The 26,780-nt window shown below is 44.2% G+C and overlaps 1 protein-coding gene across 1 annotated transcript in view; it reads left to right on the forward strand.

Moving 5' to 3' along the window:
- Positions 1–434: 434 nt before the first annotated feature.
- SPAG5 (sperm associated antigen 5) overlaps positions 435–26,780 on the forward strand; it is a 374,185-nt gene continuing 347,839 nt past the window's right edge. The window contains exons 1-3 of the mRNA XM_082245996.1: positions 435–502; positions 6,153–6,275; positions 20,762–22,233. Coding sequence (XP_082102122.1) covers positions 443–502; positions 6,153–6,275; positions 20,762–22,233 — 1,655 coding nt within the window. The 5' untranslated portion in view covers positions 435–442. The remainder of the gene's footprint in view (positions 503–6,152; positions 6,276–20,761; positions 22,234–26,780) is intronic.

Here is a 26,780-nt window from a genome sequence, read left to right on the forward strand (position 1 = left end):
TGCAGGAGTGGAAGAGGAATCCAGTGGCAACCTGTGAAGCTCTGCTGAACTCCATGCCCAAGAGGGTTAAGGCAGTGCTGGAAAATAATGGTGGCCACACAAAATATTGACACTTTGAAAACTGACATACTCACTTTTGTTGCCAGCAGTTTACACATTAATGGCTGTGTGTTGAGTTATTTTGAGGGGACAGCAAATTTACACTGTTATACAAGCTGTACACTCACTACTTTATATTGTAGCAAAGTGTCATTTCTTCAGTGTTGTCACATGAAAAGCTGCAATAAAATATTTACAAAAATAGGAGGGGTGTACTAACTTAGAGTATGTATGTATGTATGTATTTTTTTTTATTTTTATAATTTTTTTTTTTTTTTTTTTTTTGTACTAGCTTGGCCCATGTGAAAACTTTTTTTTGCTAAGTAAAGAACGTACAAGAAAGATGTCGTCTCCTGCATTTCCAGCTTCAAATGAAAATCTGATACCAGCAACACAGACTGTTGTAAGTTGTTTTGTGTGTTTTTTTTTTTTTTTTTTTTTTTTTAGCCCTAATCACTGTAATGTCACTGGTCCCCCAAAAAGTGTCAGGTGTCCAATATGTCTGCCGCAATGTCACAGTCCCGCTAAAAATCGTTGATCGCCTCCTTTCCTAGTAAAAATTAATAAATATCCCATAGATTGTAGACGCTATAACATTTGCGCAAACCAATCAATATATGCTTAATGGGATTTTTTTTTTTTTTTTTTACCAAAAACATGTAGCAGAATAAAAACTGGCCTAAACTGATGAATACGTTTTTTTTTTTTTTTTTTTTTTTTTTTTTTTTTTTTTTTTATATGTTATAGCATAAAGCAAACATTTTATTTATTTTTTTTTTAAATCCAATATTACCAAAAGAAAGCTCTATTTGTGGGGGAAAAAAAGGTCATCAGTTTTATTTTGTGTACAGCGTTGCACAACCACGCACTTGTCAGTTAAAATAACTGAGTGCCGTATCACAAAAAATGTCCTGGTTATGAAGGGGGGGTAAACCTTCCGGTGCTGATGTGGTTAAACTACAGAACAACTCTGTTATGGAGGAGAGGGGGTGAAATTCTGTAATCCTTCATAGACACAGTATGGCAAGTGATCATTGTTAGCCTATGACAGAAATAAAAGAAAAGGAAAAACAGCCTAATATAAATTATTGCAGCTCCCACATTTTTAGGCCTCGTTCACACCATGGTGCAGAGAGGTCAGTTTTTCTGCACGTATTCTGTATAAGTAGAAAAGAAAAAATAGTTTCCTATGTGCCCTGTTCACACCAACACTGGTTTTGGGTGCAGATTTATTTTTTTCTGCGCAGGAATCTGCAACGTGTATGTAGTTTTCTGCATGGAAACAAACTGACATGACATTCGTGTTGGTGTGAACCGGGCACATAACTGACGCATATGAAAACTGATGCCGTGGTGCATAAAAACTTGCTGAAACACTCATGAAAACTGATGAAACTTGTGTAAACTCATGTCTCTGCAAGTTAAATCTGCGTGGTTTACTCATCAGTTTTCATGCACATATTGTGTGAACGGGCCCTTAAGCACCGGTGAGCTGCAATATTACAATTTGTTCTTGGGTTTAATGCACTTAAAAGCTGGTTCGAAGAAACCCAAATATGCATTAAGATTTCTAGTACATACACGTGAAGGCGTTCTAAACCTTCCTACCAGCACCTTGTTTTTTTTATCCTGCATAAGATGTGCATTCATCCTGTAGTTTCATTATATTGTTTGTTGCCCTGTACGCACAGCCTACAATGGAATTAGTCTTCACATTGCAGTGTCCGGTTTCTGTTTGTGTTTGAAACGTGAAGCATGTAGAATGGCACTGCACAGGTTAACCACATAAAGACCACTTGCCGCAGATTTAATACGGCAAGCTGCCCCTCCTGCGTGAACCAACGTAGCCCGTCAGTCATGCACGTGGCGCTGGGAGGCGAGCGCGCGCCACCAGCCCCCACTAGGCAGCGGGGATGCACGGGGCCGGCGGCCGCGATATCCGCCGGACACCCGCAATCGCTCCCCGCTGAGAGAGGATGGTCAGGTGTTGTAAACACAGCTGATTGTTCTTCTGTCTGAAATGATCACTGAGATCCTTCCATATAGAATGACAGGTCTCTGTGGTCATTTCACAAGCCCCCCCCCCCCCCCCACAGTTAGAAAACACTCCCCTAGGCTCACACTTAACCCTTTGATCACCCCTAGGTTAACCCCTTCCCTACCAATGTCCTTATTACAGTAACAGTGCATATTTTGAGCACTGATTACTTAAGTAATGTCACTGGTCCTTCCAAAAGTGTCAAATGTCAGGGGTCCGATCTGTCTGCCGCAAAGTCGCAGTCCCGCGAAAAATCGCAGATCGCCGCCATTACTAGTAAAAAAAAAAATGACAAAGCTTTCCCCTAGTTTGTAGACGCAATGACTTTTGTGCAAACTAGTCAAAATTTGGTATGGCAGTTTTCTCTTTTTTTTTTTTTTTTTACCAAAAATGTAGCAGAATACAAATTGGCCTTGACAAAGGATGAAACATTGAAACATTTTGATTTAAATTTAACTTAAAAAAATAAAAATTGCACAGGTAATCAAATACCACCAAACGAAAGCTCTATTTGTGGGGAAAAAAAAGGATATCCATTTTATTTAGGTTAAGCGTTGCACAACCGTGCAATTTTCAGTTAAAGTAACACAGTGCCGAATCGCAAAAAATGCCCTGGTCATTAAGGGGGCAAATCCTTTCCGGTCCAGAACTGGTTAATGGATGACATCGGTCTGTAGTCTTAGAACTGATTTTTGTGTCACGCAGTCTAAGTTCCTGCTGTTGAGAGCTAACTAGTAATTATATCTGATGGCCACAAACAGGCAGAGCGATTAACAGAGCTCATAAACCCGGTAGAGATGTGTTTTTATGAATTAGCACTTCCACATTTGTGGTGCAAACATAAAAAATGGTATAGATTGTGTGTCACCCACAAAAAGAGGGAAATTGATCAGCCATAACATTACAAACTAACAACGAATGGATTTGAGCTTCAGGCTGAAGACAAGTTGGAAAAAGCAGCTTGCACAATATTTGACAAAAGAAACATGTGTTAATGCACCCAAGCTGCATATAGATCACACTTATTGTCAATGGTGTCTACTATTGCATCCCACCTCACATAAAAATAATTTATACAATAGATGTGCCACACAGTGAAAACAATACTGCAAACAATGAAATGCAAAAAAGAGCACTTGTAGATACAGTGGGGAAAATAAATATTTAATTCCCTGCAGATTTTGTTAGTTTACCCACTTACAAAGAAATGGTCTATTTTTTTTTATCATAGGTGTATTTTAAATAGAATATCGCCCAAAAACCCAGAAAAAAAAAACACAATACAAATGTTATAAATAGAGTGGCAGTTCAGTGAGTAAAAATAAGTATTTTATCCCCAAGCAAATCCTGACTTAGTATTTGGTGGAGAAAATCTTGTTGGCAAGCACAGAGGTAAGATGTTGTAGTTGTAGTTCTTGTAAATTCTTACCCTGTTTACGCACATCTCAGGAGGGATTTTGGTCCACTCCTCTTTACTGATCTTCCCTAAATCCTTAAGGTTTATTGGCTGTCGCTTGGCAACTCGAAGTTTCAGCTCCCTCCATAAATTTTCTATAGGATTAAGATCTGGAGACTGGCTAGGCCACTTAATGACCTTAATGTGCTTCTTCTTGAGCCACTCCTTTGTTGCCTTGGCAATATGTTTTGGGTCATTGTCATGCTGGTAGACCCATTCATGAACCATCTTCAGTGTTCTGGCTGAGGGGAGAAGGTTCTTATCCAATATTTTACAATATATGGTCTCGTCCATTGGCCCCTCAATGTGGCACAGTCGGCCTATACCTTTAGCATAGAAACAGCCCCAATGCATAATGTTTCCACCATGCTTGACTGTAGGGATGGTGTTCTTGGGGTCATAGTCAGCATTTTTCTTCCTCCAAACACAGCGAGTTGATTTTATGCCAAAGAGCTCAATTTGGTCTCATTTGACCACAGCACTTTCTCCCAATCCTTCTCTGAATCATTTGGATATTCATTGGCAAACCTCACCCGGGCCTGTACATGTGCCTTTTTTGAGGAAGGGGATCTTGCGGACGCTGCAGGACTTCAATCCATGGCGGCGTATTGTGTTATCAATGGTTTGTTTGGTGACTGTGGTCCCATCTGCCTTGAGATTTTTCACAAGCTTCTCCCATAAAGTGCTGGGCTGATCCACTTTTCTCATGATCATCCTTATCTCATGAGGCGAAATCTTTCATGGAGCTCTAGACCGAGGGCGGTTTTGTATTTTTTCAATTTTTGAATAATCGGGAGTTGTCTCCTTCTCACCAAGCTTCTTGCTGATTATCTTGAAGCCTATTCCTGCCTTGTGCAGGTCTACAATCTTGTCCCTGATGTCCTTTGACAGCACTTGCCCATGATGGTGAGTTTTGAATAGGTAAAATATTATTATATCCAATCAGTGAGTGCCGGCTCCTAATTGGTCGCCGGCACCCAACGATTGCCTCTGGAGATTACAGAAGAGTCCAATGTAGGTAAACAAACACAGGTCTCTCTTCTGATGGCAACAATGTGCTTTTTTATTTTTTTTCTTCCTTCCTACAAAACAGGAGATAAACAAAAAGACACGTTGCTTGGTAAAAACATCTCACACAGTAAAAACAGTTTGCTACACAATTAACCCTTTGATCGCCTTAACCCCTTCCCTGCCAGTGTCCTTGGTACAGAGACAGTGCATATTTTTAGCATGGATCACTGTACTGGTGTTACTGGTTTCCAAAAAGTGTCAAATGTCAGTTATGCCCCGTACACACGTGCAGATTGTCGGCCGATTGTAGGCTTGTTAGTATGATGCTTCCGACAGCCGACAGCGCACTTTCGGCCGAACAGAATCTGTCGTGCAAGCATTAAAATTTTTGTATGCCGACACCAGAACGGCCGATTGTTCGCCAGTCAGTACAGATTTCGGCCGACAGACAGCAGATTTGCAAGACTGAGCATGCTCAGAAAAGAAAAAAGACAAGGAAAGTTAACCATCACATGACATCACTTCTGTAGTCGGCTGTTGTTGGCCAACAAAATTCGTGTGCAGTCTTTTGCATTTTTCAACAAACAAGACAGCCCGCGGACAAAAGACGGCCGATCATTCGGCCGACGATCGGTACGTGTGTACGGGGCATTAGGTATCCAATTTTGTTCACGGCATTATCACAGTCCCACTAGAAGTCACTGATTGCCGCTATTACTAGTAAAAAAATAAATGCATATGTGTATAACAATTCCATAAATATATCCCATGGTTTTTGGACACCAACTTTTGTGTAAACCAATCAATATACGCTGGGAGTTATTTTTGTTTAAAAAAAAAAAAATAAAAAATGTAGAAGAATACTTTTTGGCCTAAACTGATGAGTAAATTAGATTTTTATTGGATGTGTTTTTATAGCAGAAAGTAAAAATTATTTTTCTCTTTTCTAAATTGTTGGTCTTTTTTGTTTAAAGCGCAAAACATAAAAACCGTAGAGGTGATTAAATACCACCAAAAGAAAGCTCTGTTTATGGGGATTTTTATTTGGGCACAGTGTCGCATGACTGCGCAGTTGTTAGTTAAATTAACGCAATGCCATATCGCAATAAATAGCCTGTTCGTGAAGGGAGTAAAACCTTTTGGAGATCAAGTGGTTAAAAAAATGTATTTATTCCTGACATTTTTTGGGCTATCCTGTCAGTTTCTGAATAGAATAATGTAGTATGGTGTTTTGTATTTTTCAGTCACCTGTAGTGATTTATAGTGATCATAGAATCTTATGCCCCATACACGTGCAGATTATCTGCAGACTTTTGTCTTCAGACTTACCTTTTCTATGTAGTGCAAGGGCCTGCCGGATTGCATACAAATTGAAAGTGTTTAGGTTTGACCTCATATTGTATGGTTTTGGTAAGTCTGCAGACAAAAGTCTTCAGATAATCTGCACGTGTGTATGGGGCATTACTGAAACTGGCATTGTAGTGCATTTCTATTATCTAATACTAGAGCATATTGTATAGCTTTAATTATTTTTTTTTTTTTTCTAAGGTGCATCGTAAATCTGTTGGAAGGACTCCCCTGAAGACACTTGGTGTTCTTGACCCGAATAGTTTAAATAACCAGAGGCTCTCTCTTGCTAAGTCGCCAAGCAACACAAGCCTTCTCGATAAGGTACAAAATTATATAAGCCGATGAGCAACACTGGACTGGATACCCATTATACCCATTATTTCTACATAAAATTGCATGCTTTCTATTCTGGAGTTGGTCTTTTTATATTGACCACAGATTAACCGGTTGCCGACTGCGCACAGTATATTTACTGCGGCAGTCAGCCCCGGCCAGGCAGAGTGACGTAGATCTACGTCACTCGCCTGTCACTGGGATTTGAGCCAATAGCGGGCGAGCGCGCGCCCGCCTCGGCTCGTTCAGGGAGGAGTGCGGGCGTGTGACCGGCGGACCCGATGTCCGCCGGTCACACTACAATCGTCGGTACAGCGGGAGAAAGGCAGAGCGGCTTATGTAAACAAGCCGCCTGTCATTCTCCCCTGTGTAAAAATGGAGATCAGACGGTTCAACTATGTAGAACCGTTGATCTCTGTTTTTACACTAGGAGACCTGTCCCACTACAGTTAGAATCACGCCCCTAGGACACACTTAACCCCTCCCTGTCCAATACAGTTAACCCCTTCCCTGCCAGTGTCATTTTTACAGTAACAGTGCATATGTATAGCACTGATTACTGCAGTAATGTCACTGGTACCCCCAAAAGTGCCAAAAATGTCAGTCAAGGGTCCGATCTGTCCGCCGCAATAGTGCAGTACCGCAAAAAAAATCGCAGATCGCCGCCATTACTCTTTAAAAAAAAAAAAAAAAAAAAAAAAACACCAAAAATGACAAAAATCTTTCCCTTTGTTGGTAAACGCGATAACTTTTGCGCAAACCAATCAAAATACGCTTTTTGCGATTTATTTATTTTTTTTTTATTTATTTTTTTTACCAAACATATGTAGCATAAAACAATTTGGCCGAAAATGTTAAATTATGATTTTTACATTTTTTTGGGGGGAATTTCATATAAAAAAAAGTGAAAAATATTGATTTTTTTGCAAAAATTACGCTCTTTGTTTATAGCGCATGATCAAAAAATCGCACAGGTGATCATATACCACCAAAAGAAAGCTCTGTTTGTGGGAAAAAAAGGATGTGAAATTCATTTAGGTATAGCGTCGCACGACCGCGCAATTGTCCGTTAAACTCACGCAGTAGAAAATCGCAAAAAAAACCCCTGGTCAGGAAGGGGGTAAAATCTTCCGGGGCTTAAGTGGTTAAAGTGTAACTTTTAATGTAGAAAAAAACAAAATGCGAACAGGCAGTTTTTTTAGTTCAGAAGAGACCTACTGGGTCTCTTTTGAATTAGTTTAATTGCCTGTTCGCACTGTGTGCTGAGATGTGCAGCCTTAGTTCAGTGTACAATTTTCACGTCTGCCAAAATGAATGCGCTCCCTCAGATGCACGGGAGTGAGGTCATCTTAGCTTGGCCAATCTAATTGGCCGTAGATTGGAAGAAGACCAGAAATTGACATGAGGAAGCTCCAGGACAACTCATCGCTGGTTCCGCATTCATGTTTAAAGTTCGTTAATTCTAAAGACGCACACACAAATACCTTGTGGGGGGTAGGACTGTCCTGCAATCCAGCAGTAAGGAACTCCGAAAGGGCTGATATTTTTAAATTTTATCCAGACCTACTTGAACCCCTTTCAGCCAACGGTACGCATATATGCGGCTTCCCTGAACTGGGCTTTTTCTGTGGGGCGGCATACATGCGTGCCTCTTTGTTCTGGACAGCACAGAGATCAGGCTCACACCAAGAGCCCCGGGTGTCGTCTTAACTATTGTTACCCGGAACTTCCGGTTTTGGTCACCTGATCATTTTGATAGCCTCCGATTGGCTTTCACAGTGATCAGCCACTCGGTAGCCCACCCCTCTTCTGAATGGAGAGAAAGATGCATTGTATCTTCTTTTCCTTGCAGGAGAGGAAGATGTAAACTATATAAAGTGTTTAGATCTAGATCAGTGCAAGGGCTAGTGTTGGGGGGGGGGGGGGGGGGTCAAAGGTGCGTATATACTCTTGGCAGGATATAAAAAAAATATATGTAATTTTTAACAAAAGCATTCAATTAATGTCATCTAGGTCAGTGTCATTGTGCTAGGTAGGTTTAAGAAAAAAAATGCACAACATTGTTTCTGGGCTGTACAACTGGCACAAATATTGTACACGTGGTTTCCCTGCAATCGTCGGGAGCAGGACAATTTTTTTGGTGGTAAAAATGTTAATAGCAAGAAATATACAGCTAAATATTTAACGCCTTTTTTTCCTCAAGTCGTCTTCCAGGGCTGCATCTGAGAGGTCTACTTCCACCTAAAACATGAAACACATCATCCACCATTTTAAAAGGCCGTTGCATACCTCAGTGCCTCAGTTCTTGTGTTTCCTTCGGACCAACAGGAGCTACAAGCAGTTAATTTTTTTTTGGATCTGTGCTAGATGCAAGGGCCTCCCCGTTCGCCTTCAGAATAGGGGCAACTAGAGGACCCCCCTCGACTCGAGGTTGCTCCCTCCTTTTTTTGCTGCAGGTTTCGCTCCCACTGGGGGGGGGGGAGCAACTGTCCTGTAAACCCCCCCCCCCCTCCCATTTGCAAGCATCTAATCAATAGTGCCCTGAGTGCGTCTCACTCATTGCTGCAGGGCCAGGAGGCAGAGGGGCACTTGCTCTTTTTTTTCCCCCCAGGCACTGGCTCCTACCTGCTGTGATCGTGAGCACATGGTGGACCAAGATGGCAGTGTTTTGTGGGATGTGGTGACATCATCACTTCTGACCGGCGCCATCTTGGTAGAGGTACGAGCAGATTTGTGGTACACCACACTTCTGGTTGTGTCATTTGCAGGTACATCCTGATTGGGTGCAGCGAGTGACATCCCTTCCAGTTTTGCCAAGGTGCCATTGTTTGGAACCTGGAACATGCAACCTTAATCTTATGGAGCCAAACACCTTCTGCAGCAGGCAGGACAGAGCACACTATCAGCACGGTTGTGTCCACCCATACTACTGATGGGGCAGTTGGGGGTGGGGCTGGAGCAGGGGCAGGAAAGCTTTCAAGGAACATGTGTTGGACGTTTGCTTGAAGCTGACCATGTTGGATGCTGCACCATCCTGCCCTGCAGAGCCTGCGAGCCAGGATCACTCCAAGGTAAGCCAGAGCATGCTGAGACCACCTCTGTACTTGCCAAACCACTATGCACATAATGCTAATTAATGGTAGCAGCGATTTTTGGCTAGGACTAGCAGCGTGCATTCCCTCCGTAAGCATGTGCTTCCTATGAGGGCAAATGACAGCCAGCTGTGCCAAAAATCTTTGCCAAAACTGCATAAGCAAACCTGTAGCAAAATAATCCCTGGGAGTCCTAAAATAATTAGTCTCCCCTGTAAAAGAAGTCAGTCACCTTCCTCTCCCTTCGGTCTGGGTGCACTCAGGTCCTTTTGCTTGTATTTTGGTGTGGCTGCTGCAACATAAAATTGACTGGATCTGGGACTAGTCCTCTATGTAAGGGCTGCATAGAGAAACCTGCGCCTAATGACTGCTCGTTATCACAGGCAGGTGGTGTACTTCTGACTGCTCTGGCCACATTTTCAGGATGCCAGCAGCTTTAATATACTATCAGACCTAACCAGGTTAAGGCTGGCCATGCATGTTCAATTATTTTGTGCAATTTTCCTTTTGGATTTACCAAAGACCGTGTGCTGTGAGGTCAAAACTAAACCACACTTTCTATTGAATCCAATTAGGGATTGTATAATGTATGGCCAGCCTAAGACCTCAGGAATTGAGTGACTTTGGGTGCTTCTCACCAGAGTGAGATATTCAGGTTTACTTCAGTGTACGTCTCTCTATGGGTGACTAATTCCAACTAAACATTTGGCCATGATCAGCGAGGAGTGGAAGCTGTACCTATCATGGGTTACTAGTATCCACTATACACACCACTTGGTGCACTCACCTTTTTAAACTTTTTACCTGAAGTCCCCCAGTACTTCCACTGGATAGATATACAATGCTTTGGTAGCCACAGAGCATGTTTTTACCTAGGTCCTGGATTCTGCTATCTACTTGATGGCATAAGCCTCAATTGTGTATGCATTGCAGACCAGGGGTATCTCTTAGTTGAATGCACAATGACTGTCCTCAAGGTTCTGCAGTATGGTAGTATTTTATGCCTATCTTGAACATACACATGAAGTGGATATATTGAGTGCAGGATCTCTGATGGCTGTAGTTCAAATAGATCTCCTTTGTTTGCAAATTAATGGTTCATGTGAAATTCGCTCTCTGTGAATTCTCCATCTATGCTGTGTTTCTAATAATCCTTTTTAGAAGGCGTTTTTTTTTTTTTTTTTTTCTTTCAGAAGTTTCCATATGATGGTGCACTATAGAGAACACTTTATCCTTGTGTTTTTTTTTTTTTTTTTTGTAAATTCTTTATTTAAAAAGGCATGCAGTACAATCAGGAAAAACAGCAAACATAAAGTCTTTAGATGTACTGTATGTGATGACCTTCTATTGTAAATGTTGGTCTCCTAACGGGTTATAAATGCGTATCATCACAACGAGGCAGGTAATTTAGAGGATACAATAACAGCATAAATACAGGTATATTGTATGATAACCAGCTCTTGGGCAGAGGTATCGATAAGGGCATAAAAAATTATGCATGTTGGCAGGTCCCGGGAACGGCCCACGTCTCCACCGGCATCTGTCTCATGGCCAGCACACGAAGGCGGAGGGGCACACTCCGGAGGGCGACCATTCATATCTGCCCTGCAGCATCGTCCCGAATGTAAGCATGCCTGGGAGCAACAAAAAAAAAAAAAGAGATGACTGACCGTGGGACCTAGATAAATTTAGGCAAGGAGACTTCTGTTTCCACAGTGTGATAGTGTCGCGTCTGGAAGGGCCATACCGCCCTGCAGCTTTGGCAAGCTCAGAATCTTCAGCGCCAGACGAGGAGGGCATCTGACCCAAAGAAATTTGCGGAAGGACCTATTGATCCTTTCAAGGAAGGCGGGGGGGACAGATATGGGGAGAGCCTGAAGCACATAGCACAAGCGGGGCATTATATTCATCTTTATGATGTTGCAGCGTCCGAACCAAGAAAACAAGCCCCGTTGCCAGTCCCCTAGATCTTTCCTGATCTGGGCAAGGAGAAGGGGAAAGTTTACATTCAAAGATGCGATCCATACAATTCAGAAGGGAAATACCTAGATATTTGATCTGAGACGAGCTCCATTTAAAGGGGAAGCCATAGACGCCGACATTGCAATAGTGAGCGCTTCAGACTTTTGTTGATCTTGTACGAAGATAGGGTTTCGTATGTTTGGAATTCTTTCAGCAGATTAGGAAGGAAGATAAATGTCTTAGTCAAGAAGAACAGAGATTATCAGCGTATGCCGCTATTTTCGGAGATAGCGACGGGGAACCCGGCAGCCCCGTGATGTCGGCGTTGGCACGCACCGCTCTCAGGGATGGTTCCAAGGTTAAGATAATGATCAGAGGGGACAGTGGACATTCCTGGCGTGTGCCGTTGGCAATCCCCAAAGACCTGGAGAGGGTACAGAGGGCCAGGAATAGATAGCCTCAATCCAGGACATCATCCTGTGACCCAATCCCACATGCCTCAGGGTTTCCGTCAAGAATGTCCAGTTCACCTGATCAAATGCCTTCTTGGCATCCGTTGAGAGGACTATTGTGGAGATCTGACGGGAATGAGCCACATGGATCAGGTTAATCGCCTTGGTAATTATGTCATGCGCTTCGCGAGAGAGTACGAACCCCACTTGGTCCGAATGGACCAGTTGGGGAATCAAGGAGGCCGAACGCATATCTAAGATCTTGGTGAAAAGCTTCAAGTCTATATTGAGGAGTGAGATAGGCCGATAGCTTTGACATAAGACAGGGTCTTTCCCTTCCTTCGCACGGTGATGTGAGCCCAGAGTGAGTCTTCCAGAAACTCATCGCCCGTACCTGCCACATTATACGCAGAGAGGAAGTGTGGGGACAGGACGTCCTCAAAGATCTTGTAGTACATGAGAGAAAAACCATCTGGACCCGGAGCTTTGCCTCCTTTTGATCCTGCAATCGCTCTAGCCAACTCCGTAGGTTGTAGAGGTTCCTCCAGCGTCTCAAGCTCTTCAGCGGAGAGGCTCAGAAGGCCCAAGCCGCAAATGTAAGTCTGAATCACAGAGCGAGAGTCACGTAGTGACTCTCGAGAGGCCCCAGGAGCCAGATTGTAGAGCGAGGCATAGTATTGGCGGAAAACCTCAGCGATTTCCTCCGTCGCCTGTACCTTTCGTCTTGAGGTCGCAAGCACCTCTGGTATAAACGTATGGGCTCTTTGCTGATGGATCGCTAAAATCTTTCCGCACTTATCTCCATGTTCGTAAAAGGTACGTTGACACTTGGCTAGGATGGCTTTCGTCCTAAACCGTGTCAAAGAGTGGAGTTGGTTGCGGAGAGAAGTGAGTTACAACAGGTCAGCTCTAGCTTGGGAGCTCTTGTGGGAGGCTTCTAGCGATCTAATGCGGTCTAGAATGTCCATCTGTTTTGACCGCTCCTTCAAACGAGAACCAATCTTGATCAGGACATCTCTAATATAACTCTTATGAGCCTCCCACACCATCAGGGGTGGACTGTCTGGGATGGCATTGGCATCGAAGAATTGTCGCAGCTCTGTCCCAACCTTCTCCAGGACCTTTGGGTCCTGGAGCAAGGAGTCATTAAGCCTCCACTGCCTCTGTACCGGTCTCCGCAGATCTAACTCCAGCAGTACCGGGGCGTGGTCCGATCTAGTGATAGAGGCGGAAACCACGCAGGTCAATAATGACTGCGGAAGTAGGAAGAAATCAATGCGAGTGTAGGAGTCATGTGGTGGGGAGTAGAAGGTGTAATCCTGAGTAGTCGGGTGGAGGATGCGCCACCAATCCACCAAGTGGAAGGCTTGGAATTTTTTTTCTTAATCCTCTTCAAGGCTGCATAAGAGACATGGGAAGCACCCCTTGAGGCGTCCAAAGCCGGATCAAGATCCAGGTTAAAATCGCCCACCATGATGGCACCCTCGGCAAAGTCAGTTCGTTTTAACAGCATCGATTTGAGGAATGTAACATGGTTAGAGTTGGGGAAGTAGAAGTTGACCAAGTAACTACCGTGGACCCTAGGCGGCCCTTGACAAAAAGGGCACGGCCATGGTCATCACACCATTAGTCCGAGAACAGAGCCGCATCAGGGAGCCACCCTAGACCCTTAGCACGACCAGCTCACCAGGGATAAGGGAGGGGAGGGGGAAAGAAGGTGGGAGGAAGCGGAGGGCGGAAAAAATAAAGGAAGAGAAGGAGGGGGAAGAGGGAGGTGGAAGGCGGAGGAACCGCAAAAGCTAAAATAGAGGAAAGGAGGGGGGGGGGGAGGGGAAAGTGGGGGAGAGTCCGAGAGGGGGGGACGTCCATGTTGGAAGAGGGGAAGAAGGAAGGAAAGGAGGGGGGGTGAAAGGAAGAAAGGCAGGTAGATATGCGGGGAAGAAAGAGAGAAGAAAAAATATAAAAAGGGAGAAAGGGGGGCGGTCTTGAATTTCAGCGGGAAACTGGGGGCGGGGAGGCAGAAGCATGGGCAAGGCGGACAGGGAACTGGGCGGCGCGGCCATATTGGCAGGCGCCAGACCTCCCGGTCACCCCAGTACAGGATCGCACAAACATAAGACGACCTAAATAAATCTACACCTGATCATAGCACCCACTATCCCCCTAACCCCTTTAAGTCACCAAACACCCCCCACATCTCCCCATAGTGGTCCTAAATAACTGGCCGCTTCAGCGGCAGTGCTGCAAATTAGGATGCCCTCGGAGGGCAAGTCTCAGCCACGGGGTTCCAACATCGATCACTGGCCCAGGAACAGGAAAAGTCCATAAACAGGGCCCCGGGGACAGAGGATGCAGCTCAATACCGGTGGCTGTTAGAGTCTGTAGCCCTGGGGGTCGGTCCGAATCCGCTGCCGATGAAACATATGTCCATGGGGATGATGTACAGTAGTCAGGCAGCAGACCCGGTAAAGCCCCAGCAGTAGGGTGATGAAGGGGCTCTCCCGAGTAGGGCAGACAGGGAATTTACAGGGGGTGGTACAGGGCACAAAAAGTCAAACGAAGACGGTGGCTGAGCAGGGACTGTACTCACGAGCCTTCAGTGGTCTCCGCAGTCGGGATCCGGAGCCCTGTCTCCCCCCTCTGCGGATGTCGCTGAAGATTCTGTCTGGGTCTGTGGATTCTCGTACAGGGATCACGGTCCGGGAGTCTGGCCAACCAGTCTGGAACAGGAACCGGATTGATATCTAGGAACTGGAACAAGGCAGGCAGATCCGTGTGCCTGCGCAGGAGGAATGAGTTCCTTTTGACACATCAGGGAAGATCGACACTGAAGCTCCATCGAAATTGATCAGGCCTTTCGCCCATGCGTCCCGGAGGATTCGGTCTTTCACAGTGTATCTGTGTAGCCGGCATATTGCGTCCCGGCTCTGGTCGGGGTCTGTCGGTTTGGTGCCAGGCGCCCTGTGGACCCTGTCGAATTCGAAGGTAATCGGGGGATCCGGGGTCAACACACGGGACAGGATGGCGCGAACAGTATCCACAAGGTCCTCCGACCCTGTTGCCTCAGGATGCCCCGTAGCCACAGATTGTTACAGCGGCTCCGGTTCTCCAAATCCTCCAGTTGTAGCTGAGTCTCTGCCAGACTCTGTGTGGGATGCCTGGGTCTGCTCCAGCTGTGCCACCTGTAATTGAAGCACACTCACCGCAGTTTCCCCGCTGGACAGGTGCACCTTGATCTGTGCGACTTCGGAACTAAGCTGTTGGAAGTCCCGGCGGTTCTGCTCCGCCACTTGCGCCACCATTTCCTCGAGGTCCTCTTTGGTGGGGAGCGCCCGCAGAAGGGCTTTAATGTCCTGGTCGTCCACGACCGAGGCGGTGGAGGAGGACTGGGATAAGGACGGGTAACTCGATGCGGCCATGCCGAGCAGCGCAGGCTGAGAAGGGGAACTCCGGTCCGGGGATGGCAAGATTGTAGGCCCCAGTCCACCACATGGGCTCAGCGGCAATGTCCTTGGACCCTGGGAATCAGGGAATGAAACTGTGTATGGGGGGTCGCAGTAGGTGCCCTGGATGCACTCTTGGTCTTCCTCCTCTTTTGAATACTCATGGCAGCTGATTAAGCATAGAAAAGAGCCGATCGAGGGGGCTAGGGAGCAGGAGCACCAGCGAGACACGTCTTCACACTGCCATGACCAAGCCACGCCCTCCATCCTTATGTGTTTTAAATAATGACATGGGGGTTCCTTTTCTATTACATCCATTTGAATATATTCAGATGGTAATTGCACATGTAGGGCCCAAGAGTCCTGTCTGCTAAAACTTCTCTGATGGTTCTGCAGTGTACTAGGTAGGTGTCAATGTTATTTTGTCTACATTTATAATATTGTTTGGACTTTAACACAGACATGAAATAGACTATTAGGTACTGGACAACTAGTTGCGAATGTTCAACTAAGTTCTCCTTGTCGCACATCAAAGCTTTTTCTTATTATTATTTGTGACTCTGTTTTTATTTGATACTCCTGATAGTCTACTTTGTGCATGGGCCTCAGCCGTATATGGGCCATGATTTGGGAAGCTTTTAATATACGCATACTTTAACGCCGAATATATGCAGTTGACAATATGGTTGTCTTTATACAGTGTGTGTGTGTGTGTGTCTGTCTGGTTTAGGGATCAGGCCTCTGGGCAGGAGCCTGACTGGGTTGTATCTGTCCATATATATGGATTGCCCAGGAGACCTAGCTCCTGAGGCTTCATCCAGCAGACAATCATATCCCACACATTCAGGCATTACCAGACAACATTCCCTGGGCCTGATAATCGTAGCTTATAGGACATGATTTCCAGTCCTCTAGCTTCAGGGGAATATGGTATATCACTTATCTCCTCAAAAGCAATTGTGTTTATGCAGACCTCCCTACAGTAGAGAGAGTCTTCAGGTTATGGCACTATATAAGAGGGTGTGCCTACACTAAGGATGTGGGGCCACTAAATTATATCCTAGTGTCTGTTCTATACAATAGTATATCCCGGGCCATGGCTGCAGAGGCAGCCAGTCGTTCACATGATGATCTGCAGCACATTTTATGTGCAGTGTTTATGGGTGTTTCAGCCTATCATTATTTGCTATCATTTGGACCTTTATGGTTGGCTTGGGTTGTTATGGGACTATATTCAAATATAGTCAATATGTATCTTTTTATATGGCCCCTGAGCAGAAGTGAATCGTAAGGCCTCTTTCACACTTGTGTGACTTTGTCCTGCGGGGTGGGACTGCAAGTCACATGCCAAGTCGTACTCTATTTCCAATGAGAACCGTTCATGTCTGTGCGACTTCAAGTAGCAGCAACTTCAAAGTAGTCCCTGCACTACTTTGGCCTGACTTTGATGTGTTTTGAGGTCTATAGACAAAGATTACACAGGCATTGCTTCAGTCCAGTCAAAATCGTGTGACTTTTAGGTCACACAAGGGCGAAGGGGACCTAAAGCTGAACAAATCCCATTGATTTAGGTCTCTAAAAAGTTAAATGCCTGGGTTGCTAACTGTCGCAAATGCTTGTTGCATCAACCATACTGTTAAACTATCAAATGGCTGGTGTCATGACTCGCATCGTATGTGCGGCACTAGGACTGTTACAGATCAGACAGAAGCAGCTTCCTTGGCGGTAAAGGATAATAGGGAGAGTCCCTTATTTTTAGAGTTTTACTTAGCTATGCCTGCAGAATGGACCAGCCTGAGGTTATATAGAAGGACTTACTGTTCTGTTAAGGAGGACCATCAGAAAACTAACAGTTATCCTGTTACTGCTACAGACTGAGTCTCTCCAAGCAGGGATCTACCCAACTCTACTCGTACCAGTATCGTAACTAGCGCCAGAGTCCTTGGGGGAACTCAGACTCGTACCCTGGAAGAACACCTGACATTTGCATTCAGATGAGGGGACAGTTATTTTGCTTATACAAGAATGTACTGTATGATTGTTCTTACAATATTGCACATATGCGTAGTAACTGATTGGCAGTCTAGCAGTTTCTGTGTTTATTTCTTTTGTGGTCAGTGTTTTCCTGATCACCCCTTTCTACAGTGATGGTCAACGGCATGGTTTGTTAGTCCATGCTTTTAAGTAGCTATTTGAACACATCAGGAGTTGCAGTGGTAAATATGGTCTAGGTATCATGGAATTCTACTATACTGTTTTATGCTCCAATCTCTATAGTCTTTACAGTAGTTCACTCCGATTCAGGTATGGGTGATCTATTAGCTATTTTTAAACCTAACCAGGGAAAGCAGTGTCAACATGCTTACAGGCCTGATGGCCTGCTCATTGGATGGTGCCTGAGTGGTCCCGGGGCCGATGACACTTGGCAAACCAAGTGGCATCATAGCAATGGTTTTTTGCCATTTTTTTTTTAGGGTGGCATTCAGATCACCGCTGTAGAGGGTTTTTGGTCCCTATTGTGTCTAGTGCGTGGAGCATTATTTCAATGGCCCACAAAGTAATCAATTTCAGTATGATTCCTAAAACTGATTTAATTAGGGGTTCCCTGCTACTCTTCATAGTTCTAGGTAGAACCTCTCAGTGGAGTCGGTGGTCATTTCCCAAATCTTCGACATCAGTATGGACAAAGGAAGGGGTTTTCGCCTCGATAGCTCCACAGAACTGGCAGTTGGATCAGACTAGCATCTCTTACATCTACCAATCTCAATCAGGTACCACCCAAGGGGATCACAGCCCATTCTACCAGGGCCTGACCATCTTTATATGTGAAGATAGCAGGAATTACGCCAGACAAGATCTGCCTGGTGGCAACCTGGTCGAGCTCCAGTACCCTTACAAAATATTACAGGATAGATTTCCTGTCCAGCCAAGACCAATCTTTCAGTGGAAGTGTCCTTCAGGCTGTAGACCCCCCCCCCCCCCTTCCCAGTAGTATTACTTGCTAAATCGTCTCACATGCTGCCCTGGAAGATGACTAGCAAAAAACAGTGTTAGGGACTTTGTAACTTTTTCTTTTTTTTTTTCTAGGAAGTCTTCCAGGGCAGCACTCATACCCGTCATTATTTTGATAGGCGGAAGTGTTATGGAAGGATAGTGTATATTTGCCTTTTGTTCCTCTGGTACTTGTATATTACTGAGGTATGTGTCAGCCTTTTAAAATGGTGGATGACGTGTTTCCTGTTTTAGGTGGGAGGAGACCTATTTTTTAGATGCTGTCCAGAAAGACTTCCTAGAAAGAGTGTTACCAGGTACCTAACCCCTTCTAATTTTTTTTTTTATTAAAGGAGATCGGGGGATATCTGTTACCATTTACTACTAGAAGCCCAATTTGTCCTGAAAAAAACAAGGTATGGTTTACCTGGATACACAAAGTAGTTGTGGTGATATGTACAGATTTCCTAACACATGGCAAAATTGTGTTCAGGCATTAACATTGGTTTTAAACTCAGTCACTAAGGGGTGTCACTAACCCTAAAACTAAAAATGAGCTACAGTATATTGCATCTTACCATTATGTGGTGGCTGCATTAGTTTTCTTTTTTTATGCTTTTTTTTGCTTTTGTTTTCACCTGGTGATCTGGCCAATAACACACCACCTTTTTTTTTAGAGGGCTCCACTATGGCTGAAGTAACACAGGGGCACCTTTGGACCGCACCATTGTCAGTCTAGGGGGAGGGGGCTGTTAAATCTACTAACAGATTTAGATATGAAAGCCTAGTACGTACTATTAGAAAATACGACAAAAAATCTTTTGCATTTGTCTGTGTCTTCATCCCATGTTAAAAACAAGAATACTTTAAAATAGTTTGAAAACCTTCAAATCACGTAGGACAACTTCCCCTGTATGTAGCTATGGTCTCTGTCTAGTGTATGGTTGTACTGTGCTTCTGATCATGTGCAGACTTATTTGATTTTTACAGGATAAATACTGTACTAATTACACACATCGGATCTTATGATAACTAACAACAAAAAAAAAAATTCTGTCTTTCTTCGGAAAGGTTTGTTGGAACAGTCTATATCCGCTCTCTAAAGCAGTGTACTAAACAGAAAATCTACAGTTCGTTACGATTGTGTGTACTAGGTTAACCACTTGCCGACCGCCGCACGACTATCTACGTCGGCGGTCAGCCCCTCACAGGCAAACTAACGTAGGGCTACGTTGCTTGCTTGTGAGGGTCTAGGGAGCGAGCGCGCGCCCCCGGAGGCGCGCTCCCGCGTGGTCACGGACCCCCCCGTTGATCAGTGTCCTTACAGCTGAAGCCACAGCCAATCACAGTAGAAAGCACGCCCCTAGGGACACACACAGCCCCTCCCTCCCAAATAAAGTTAACCCCTTCACTACCAGTGTATTTTTACAGTAACAGTGCATATATATAGCACTGATTACTGTAGAAATGTCACTGGTAACCCCAAAAGTGTCAAAAATGTCAGTCAAGGGTCCGATCTGTCCGCCGCAATGTCGCAGTACCGCAAAAAAAATCGCAGATCGCCGCCATTACGCGTTAAAAAAAAAAAAACAACAAAAATGACAAAAATCTTTCCCTTTGTTAGTAAACGCAATAACTTTTGCGCAAACCAATCAAAATACGCTTTTTGCGATTTTTTTTTTTTTTTTTTTTTTTTTTTTAACCAAACATAGGTAGCATAAAACAAATTGGCCGAAAATGTTAAAAAATTTTGATTTTTACATTTTTTTGGGGGGGAATTTCATATAAAAAAATGTGAAAAATATTGTTATTTTTGCAAAATTGACGCTCTTTTTTTGTTTATAGCGCGTGATCAAAAAATCGCACAGGTGATCAAATACCACCAAAAGAAAGCTCTGTTTGTGGGGAAAAAAAGGACGCCAAATTCGTTTAGGTACAGCGTCGCACGACCGCGCAATTGTCCGTTAAAGTCACGCAGTGCCGAAGCGCAAAATACCCCCTGGTCGGAATGGGGGTAAAATCTTCCGGGGCTTAAGTGGTTAAACAAATTGAAGCTAAATTCCTGCTCGCACTGCAGTTATAGCAATCGTTTATTTTGGGCTAAAGGTTTTACGTGGAAAAGAACACCTATTGTAACCGCCCCTGTCAGTGATAGATGCTTTGTTTCAACACTTTAACTGCTGTTGAAATACAGACTTACTGGCCAGATTACCAACTGAAAATAAAGCCTAAAGACAACTAATGTGACTATTTCATCAAGAGCTGGTAAGCTGCAATTTATTAAGTGTTTGCATTTGGATTTATTGCAATTTGGGCAGAAGTCACCAAGATGTTAGAATTTCTGCCTAATCTAGTTGTGGGCCAATTAGGCTTGGAAGAAATGGGCTCAGCCACAGAAGTAGATCAAGCCATGCATGAAGAATAATAATCTGTAGCCCAATAGCCCCCCCACATTCTAGTTTTCATGCTTCTGGAATGATGTGAAAGATTTGATTGTCAAATTGTAAAGCTGGTATTTAAATCTTATTTTCCAGGAAACTTCCCTGATCAGCGCTGGCATTCCTGTTAGTGTGTGGGCTGACCTTTGTTCTGATGATGATTCCGTGACAAGTTCAGCAAAACTATCTTCCTTCTCCTTGGAAAACAAAGAATTACAAGTTGACTTTAAAGAATCCTCTACAAATTTGAAATCTGATTATCCGTGTAGCCAGCCTTGTGAAAGTGTATTGGTTTCAGGCGTACATTCGGATCCTGTCCAGGAAGCAGTTCTTAAAAACTCAGATATTAAAAATCTTGAGGAATATGACACCATAGTGGTTAACTTAGCTCCTGAAGCGGCAGGTATTGAGACCTCACTCACTGATGGCCAACAGACAGTTTTTGCAGACCAATCAGATCAGACAACCTTTAATGTTTGCAGTAACACAGTGGCAGCAACTCTTCTGGAGAACTCAACAGACATTTATTCAAAATCCTCTTTTAATAATAACTCCGGCTTTAGTGATTGTGCTGTATTAACCACAGTGGTTGAAGAGCACCCCCAGGTTACTGATGATATTGGCTTTTTCTCTAAATCTAACAATGTGTTATCTGCAGACAATACTTATGACCTAAATCCGACTTTTGATGGTGAATCTGAAGTTTTCCACTTGCCTATGTTATCTGGGGAGATTTCAGCCTTGGCTCAAAAGGTTGAGAATTGGGGAATTTTTGGAAAGGAGGATGAAGAAAACTTCAGGGCTGTGTCAGATACGCCTTGCGACTGTCCTAGAAATGAACTCCATGCTAAGGAGTTGCCGTCATCTTTGCTAGGTGATGCAATAAATGAGGATAAAAGCAAGCAAATTGGGGATGCCTCATCAGCCTTTTGGGATTCTGCAGTGGTGCTTGACAAGCTTGATAGTATTGTTAGCTATGGTATTTTAAGTGATGAATGTTCTCCGCCTTCCATTATTACTCATCCAACAAAAACAATAACCATGGATGATGAATATTCTTCATGCAGTATTGAGAATACTACAGAAAATGGCTTGGATATTCGAGAATCTGCAGACAAATGTTTTTTTCCTATCAGAGGAAGTACACCGCATTCTAAACTAAAAGATTGTGATTCCGCCAAATTAACAAATACAGAGTGGCTGAGACCCAGCTCTAATTTACATCAAACAGGTAATCCTAGCTTGGCTTTTGATCCACAAAGGAGTGAGGAGTTTGCCACATCAGCTAAATGTACTAACTGCCCTACTCCAGTTATTCCGCCTCACTCTAGGCCTCTAGATGTCTTATCACTTAGTAGACGTGTCTGCAACAACCTTTTTCCTGACGCATTGGCCTCTCTTCATGAAGTTGGCACAGCTATGACCCCAATATCAACATCTGAAGAAATTACATGGACTACCCCTGTAATGCTTCTCAACAAAAGTATGAACACTTCTTGGAACTTGAAGGGGAAGGGAGTGACCAGTGCAAAAGACAATGCTTCTGAGACAGATTCAGTGCTTTGGAAGTAAGTAAGACTCTAGTTTCCTGGTGCCCATCCTGATGCCCCCAGGCCCCCTTCGCACACTAATCTGTGTGCTTCTATAGCCCTGTTCTTGTAGTCTCATATAATCTGTTTGCAGTCTGTTTCCTGAAACATGTCCCCAGTCTCCAACTCCTATAGCATGTTAATTACCTCTGACAATCTCCTTTAACGTATCCACGGTCTGTGACCATTTCTTGTATCATGCCTATAGTCTTTGACTATATCCTGTTTTCATGTATGCTGTCTGAATTTTATGTGTTGCCCTATGGTGATGTTGGGGGGGCTGCATGGAAGGCCCCTTATTTCAAGGAAGTTGGCCGCCACTGCTCTAGCTGTACTCGCATAGTTCTTATAAAGGGCAATAACCCCTGGAAACCATTCAAGCAGATTAGTGTAGTTAAATTCAAAGTGAATGCCTATTCGATACAGCTCTTTACCAACCCCTAGAACTTATCTGCAGTTATGTTTGAATTTCAGTTTGTGTACCTCCTCTGTCAGATGTATCAATCATGCATTTCCTCATGGTCTTTTTATTTTTAATTTTTTTTTTTTTAATTTAGCTGATTTTAACCCATAGAAGAAAAATTCTTGAGCCAACCAGCACATGTAAGGTTTAGAGTTAATTTGTTGTAATGCTGAAGTTAAGAACCAAGCACAGATTACAGTATTAAAAAGACTGTATAAGTTATTACTGAATGAATAACCCAGGATTTTTAAAGCTAGGTTAACCGGTGTGTTTTTTTTTTTTTTTTTTCCCTCTTCCGTTCATTGAAGGACACAGGGTTATACTATCACCTGCAGATGACAATGCTAGGTACAAAAAGCAGCCTAGCGATAGCTCCTGCTGTTGGCCCACCCTGCACCCATTAACCACTTAAGAACGAGGCCTATTTCTGACACTTGTTTACAAGTTAAAATCAGTACTTCTTTCCTTCCTTGACATTGTTCTTCTTGACCATTGGGGTCTCTGGTCTGGTGGCTTTGTTGTAACAGTGGTTACCACGGATGCCAGTCTGTCTGGGTGGGGAGGTGTCCTGGGCCTGAACTCTGCTCAGGGAGTTTGGACACTGGAAGTGTCGAAAGTCTCCCGATCAATGTCCTGGAACTCTGAGATATCATACTGTGCCTGAATCACTAAATGGATCACCTTCAGGGGTGTCCAGTGCGAATCCAATTGGACAACGCCACGGGCGTGGCTTATGTCAATGACCAGGGTGGAACAAGAAGTGCGTTGGCAGCTCTGAAGGTAGCCGGCATTCTCCGGTGGACAGAACATTTTGTTACAGCCCTCTCCGCCGTACACATTCCGGGGGTGGAAAATTGGCAGGCGGATTATCTCAGTCGGCAGGTGTTGGACCAAGGGGAGTGGTCATTTTATCCAGAGGGGTTTCATCAGCTGTGTTTCTGGTGGGGTACCCCCGAGGTAAATCTGTTGGCGTTTCGGCTAAACAGGGAAGTGCAAAGGTTTGTGGCAGGTCACTGATTTGCTAGCGGACGCCACAGACACGTTGCTGGCCAGCTGGGGCCAGTATTGTCTGATTACGCCTTCCCTCCTATCCTGTCTGCTTTATCTGCGACTATTTCTAGACTCAGGCCTATTCGATTAAGGGTTCCTCCTTTCCTTGTGAAGGTGCACTCTACGTGAGCGCTCAGTGCTTCTTGGGTCTTCCGTCATCAGGCGCCAGTGAGGCAAGTGTGCAAGGCGGCAACTTGGTCGTCGAAGCTCACTTTCACAAAGTTTTATAAAGTGGATGTGTTGGCATCTGGGGATGCCTCTTATGGCCGCAAGGTTTTGCAGGCTGCTGTTTACAGGGCCTGTTCCCTCTTTGGGGGTGTAATGTTTTCAGGTGGGCTCAAGTTGTTTTTTGTTTGAGCTCCTGTTACCTGGTTGGCTACGGTTTAGCCTTGGGAATTTTTCTTGCTGTTCCCACCCCTCGTGTTTGATACTGCTTTGGGACGTAGCAAAGACCCTAGAGAATCAAATGGAGATTGTTGGCATACTTTGCCACAGTATTTGCAATTATTTTGGAAAAATGTTTACACTTTTTTTTTAATTAAACTGTAAAGTTAGCCCAATTTTGTTTCTATAATGTAAAAGATAATGTTACGCCAAGTAAACTGATACTTAATATGTTATGCTTCAAAATTGCGCACGCTCGTGGACTGGTGACAAACTTTGGTACTTATAAATCTCCGTAGGCAACGCCTTTAAAAAATTTCTACAGGTTACCGGTTTAAAGTTAGAGGTCTAGTGCTAGAATTATTGCTCTCGCTCTAGCGATCACAGCGATACCTCACGTGTGGTTTGAACACTGTTTACATATGTGGGCGCGACTTGCGTATGCTTTCGCTTCTGCATGCAAGCTCGGAGGGACGGCGCTTTAAATTAAATTTTACTTTTTTCACACTGTCCCTTTTTTTTTTTTTCCTTTTTTTCCTATTACTAGGAATGTAAACATCCCTTGTAATAGAAATAAGCAGGACAGGTCCTCTTTAATGTGAGATCTGGGGACAAAAAAACCTCAGATCTGAAATTTACTTTTAAAAGCGCAAAAAAAAAAAAAAAAAACTGGCCCTTTATGGCCTTTGGGCGGAAGTTATGTCACTCCGATCCTACAAGGGCATAGCCGAATGGGGGCCATCTTGCGCTCACTTGACTTCCTGCCCATCAGGAGAGGGGATGGGATTGTTTTTGACCAGGAAGGGGGGTGGGCACCTCTCCAGCCGCCCATAAAAGTGATCCCGTGGCGAATCTGCCACTGGCACAACTTGTATGTCAAAGCGGACCGCCCGCCATGTGAGAAAGTACCAGTTAACCCCAAAATTTAACATCAAAGTAGCAATGTAAATACACAGTGGGTGGTCTGGATGTGGTTAATATAGCCTCCATCCAGAGGTCAACTGCCATCACATTGAAGGTCCTGCCTTGGTTGCTGCGAGGAGCTTTCTCCATTAGCTACCCCCAGGTGCTATGTAACTCTGTGCTTTACCGAAATTATATACAGTGGTTCGCCAGCCTTACATCCCATCTTGCGATACTCCAGGGTCTGCTCTGCCCGCCACGCAGCTCTGCAGGTTCAACATGGCAAGTGTGGCTGTGACCCTTGTAATGCACTTCTGCAAGCACCTGCTGAGCACTGCACGTTCTGGTAGAAGGTGGTCTCTTTGCAATCCTTCTGGCCGCACATTTATTTACTGCTGAAGTCTGCCTGTGGGCATGGGGACTTGTGATTTCACATCCAACATCCAACCTTTGCCTATCTCCTAAGTGGATTCCGGATTTACATATGCCAGAATCCAACCTGTTACAACAAGGTTTCCTTCCAATAATTTTTACTACTACTACTTTTCAGTTCCCAAGAAGGATGAGGTTTCCCCCCTTCTCCATCCCAAATCTCTCAACGCATATGTGAAGGTTCACAAATTCAGGATGGCATCTATTTGATCTGTAGTGTCCCCTTTGTATCAAGGGAACTTCTTGCATATATCAACATCAAGAATGCATATCTGTGCTTATTTGTGGCACCTCCCTTTGGCCTGGCATCTGCCCCTGGGTGTTCACTAAAATGTTAGCCCTGCTATCACTTCAGGGGATCTTGATTGTGGCCTATCTAGACTTTATTCTGCTATCCTTACTTTGAAGAAATCCCTGATTTCCTCCTTTCATCTAAAGTATCTGGGCCTAATTCTACAGTAGACACCAGACATAACAGGGTGATTCTTCTGCCAGAGCTTCCACAGTTTCCACCTGTCCAACATTGGGATTCTGATTTCTTACATGGGTGATGCTTTGTAGTCATATGCAGGTTCTGGGCCTGATAGTGACTTTCTTCAAAGCGGTTTCTTGTGAGCAGCACCACAATCAGAACCTTAAACAGTAAATTCCAAAAGGGGGAAGGTCCCCCTTGACTCTGGAAAGGAAAGTATGTGTAAGCCAAATGACGAGGGCCTTGTAGGTCTGATGGCTTCACTCCCTTTTGCTGCTCTCTGGAAAATAATTTTTGTTTCTGCTTTGCGAGTTGGTAGTGGCAAAGGATGTCGGTTCGGACGGGGTTCTGGGTGATCCATAAACTCTAAAATTGTGACTGACAATGTTTATTTAGAGCAGTTTATCTGTCTCTTCTGCACTGGACCAGTTGTCTGGAAGGCCACTCAGTGCAGATTTAATCAGAGAACGCCATGGCCATGACCAATGTCATTTATCAGGGAGGCGCAAATATCCTTAGGAGGTCTCCGACCTTTTATTTGGGCTTAGAAGAGGTGCACATTCCAGTGGTGCACAATTGACAAGTAAGATTACCTCACCCTTCAGTTGCTGGATTAGGGAGGTTGGTCCCTTCATCCAGAATTTTTTTTTTTTTTTTTGCCTTCTTTGTCTGTTGGGTTATGCCAGATGTGGATCTGTTAGTCTTCGTTTAACTGGAAGGTGGATTAGTTGGTGCTAGTATCGGAGGTCTTCAGATTGATGCCCTGGTGTGACTGTGGGATCAATACAGTCTAATTTATGCATTCCCTCCTCTGAAACTGTT

The sequence above is a fragment of the Pelophylax lessonae genome (genome assembly GCF_965119305.1).
Source record: "Pelophylax lessonae genome assembly, chromosome: 2".
In the NCBI taxonomy this organism is placed as follows: Eukaryota; Metazoa; Chordata; class Amphibia; order Anura; family Ranidae; genus Pelophylax; species Pelophylax lessonae.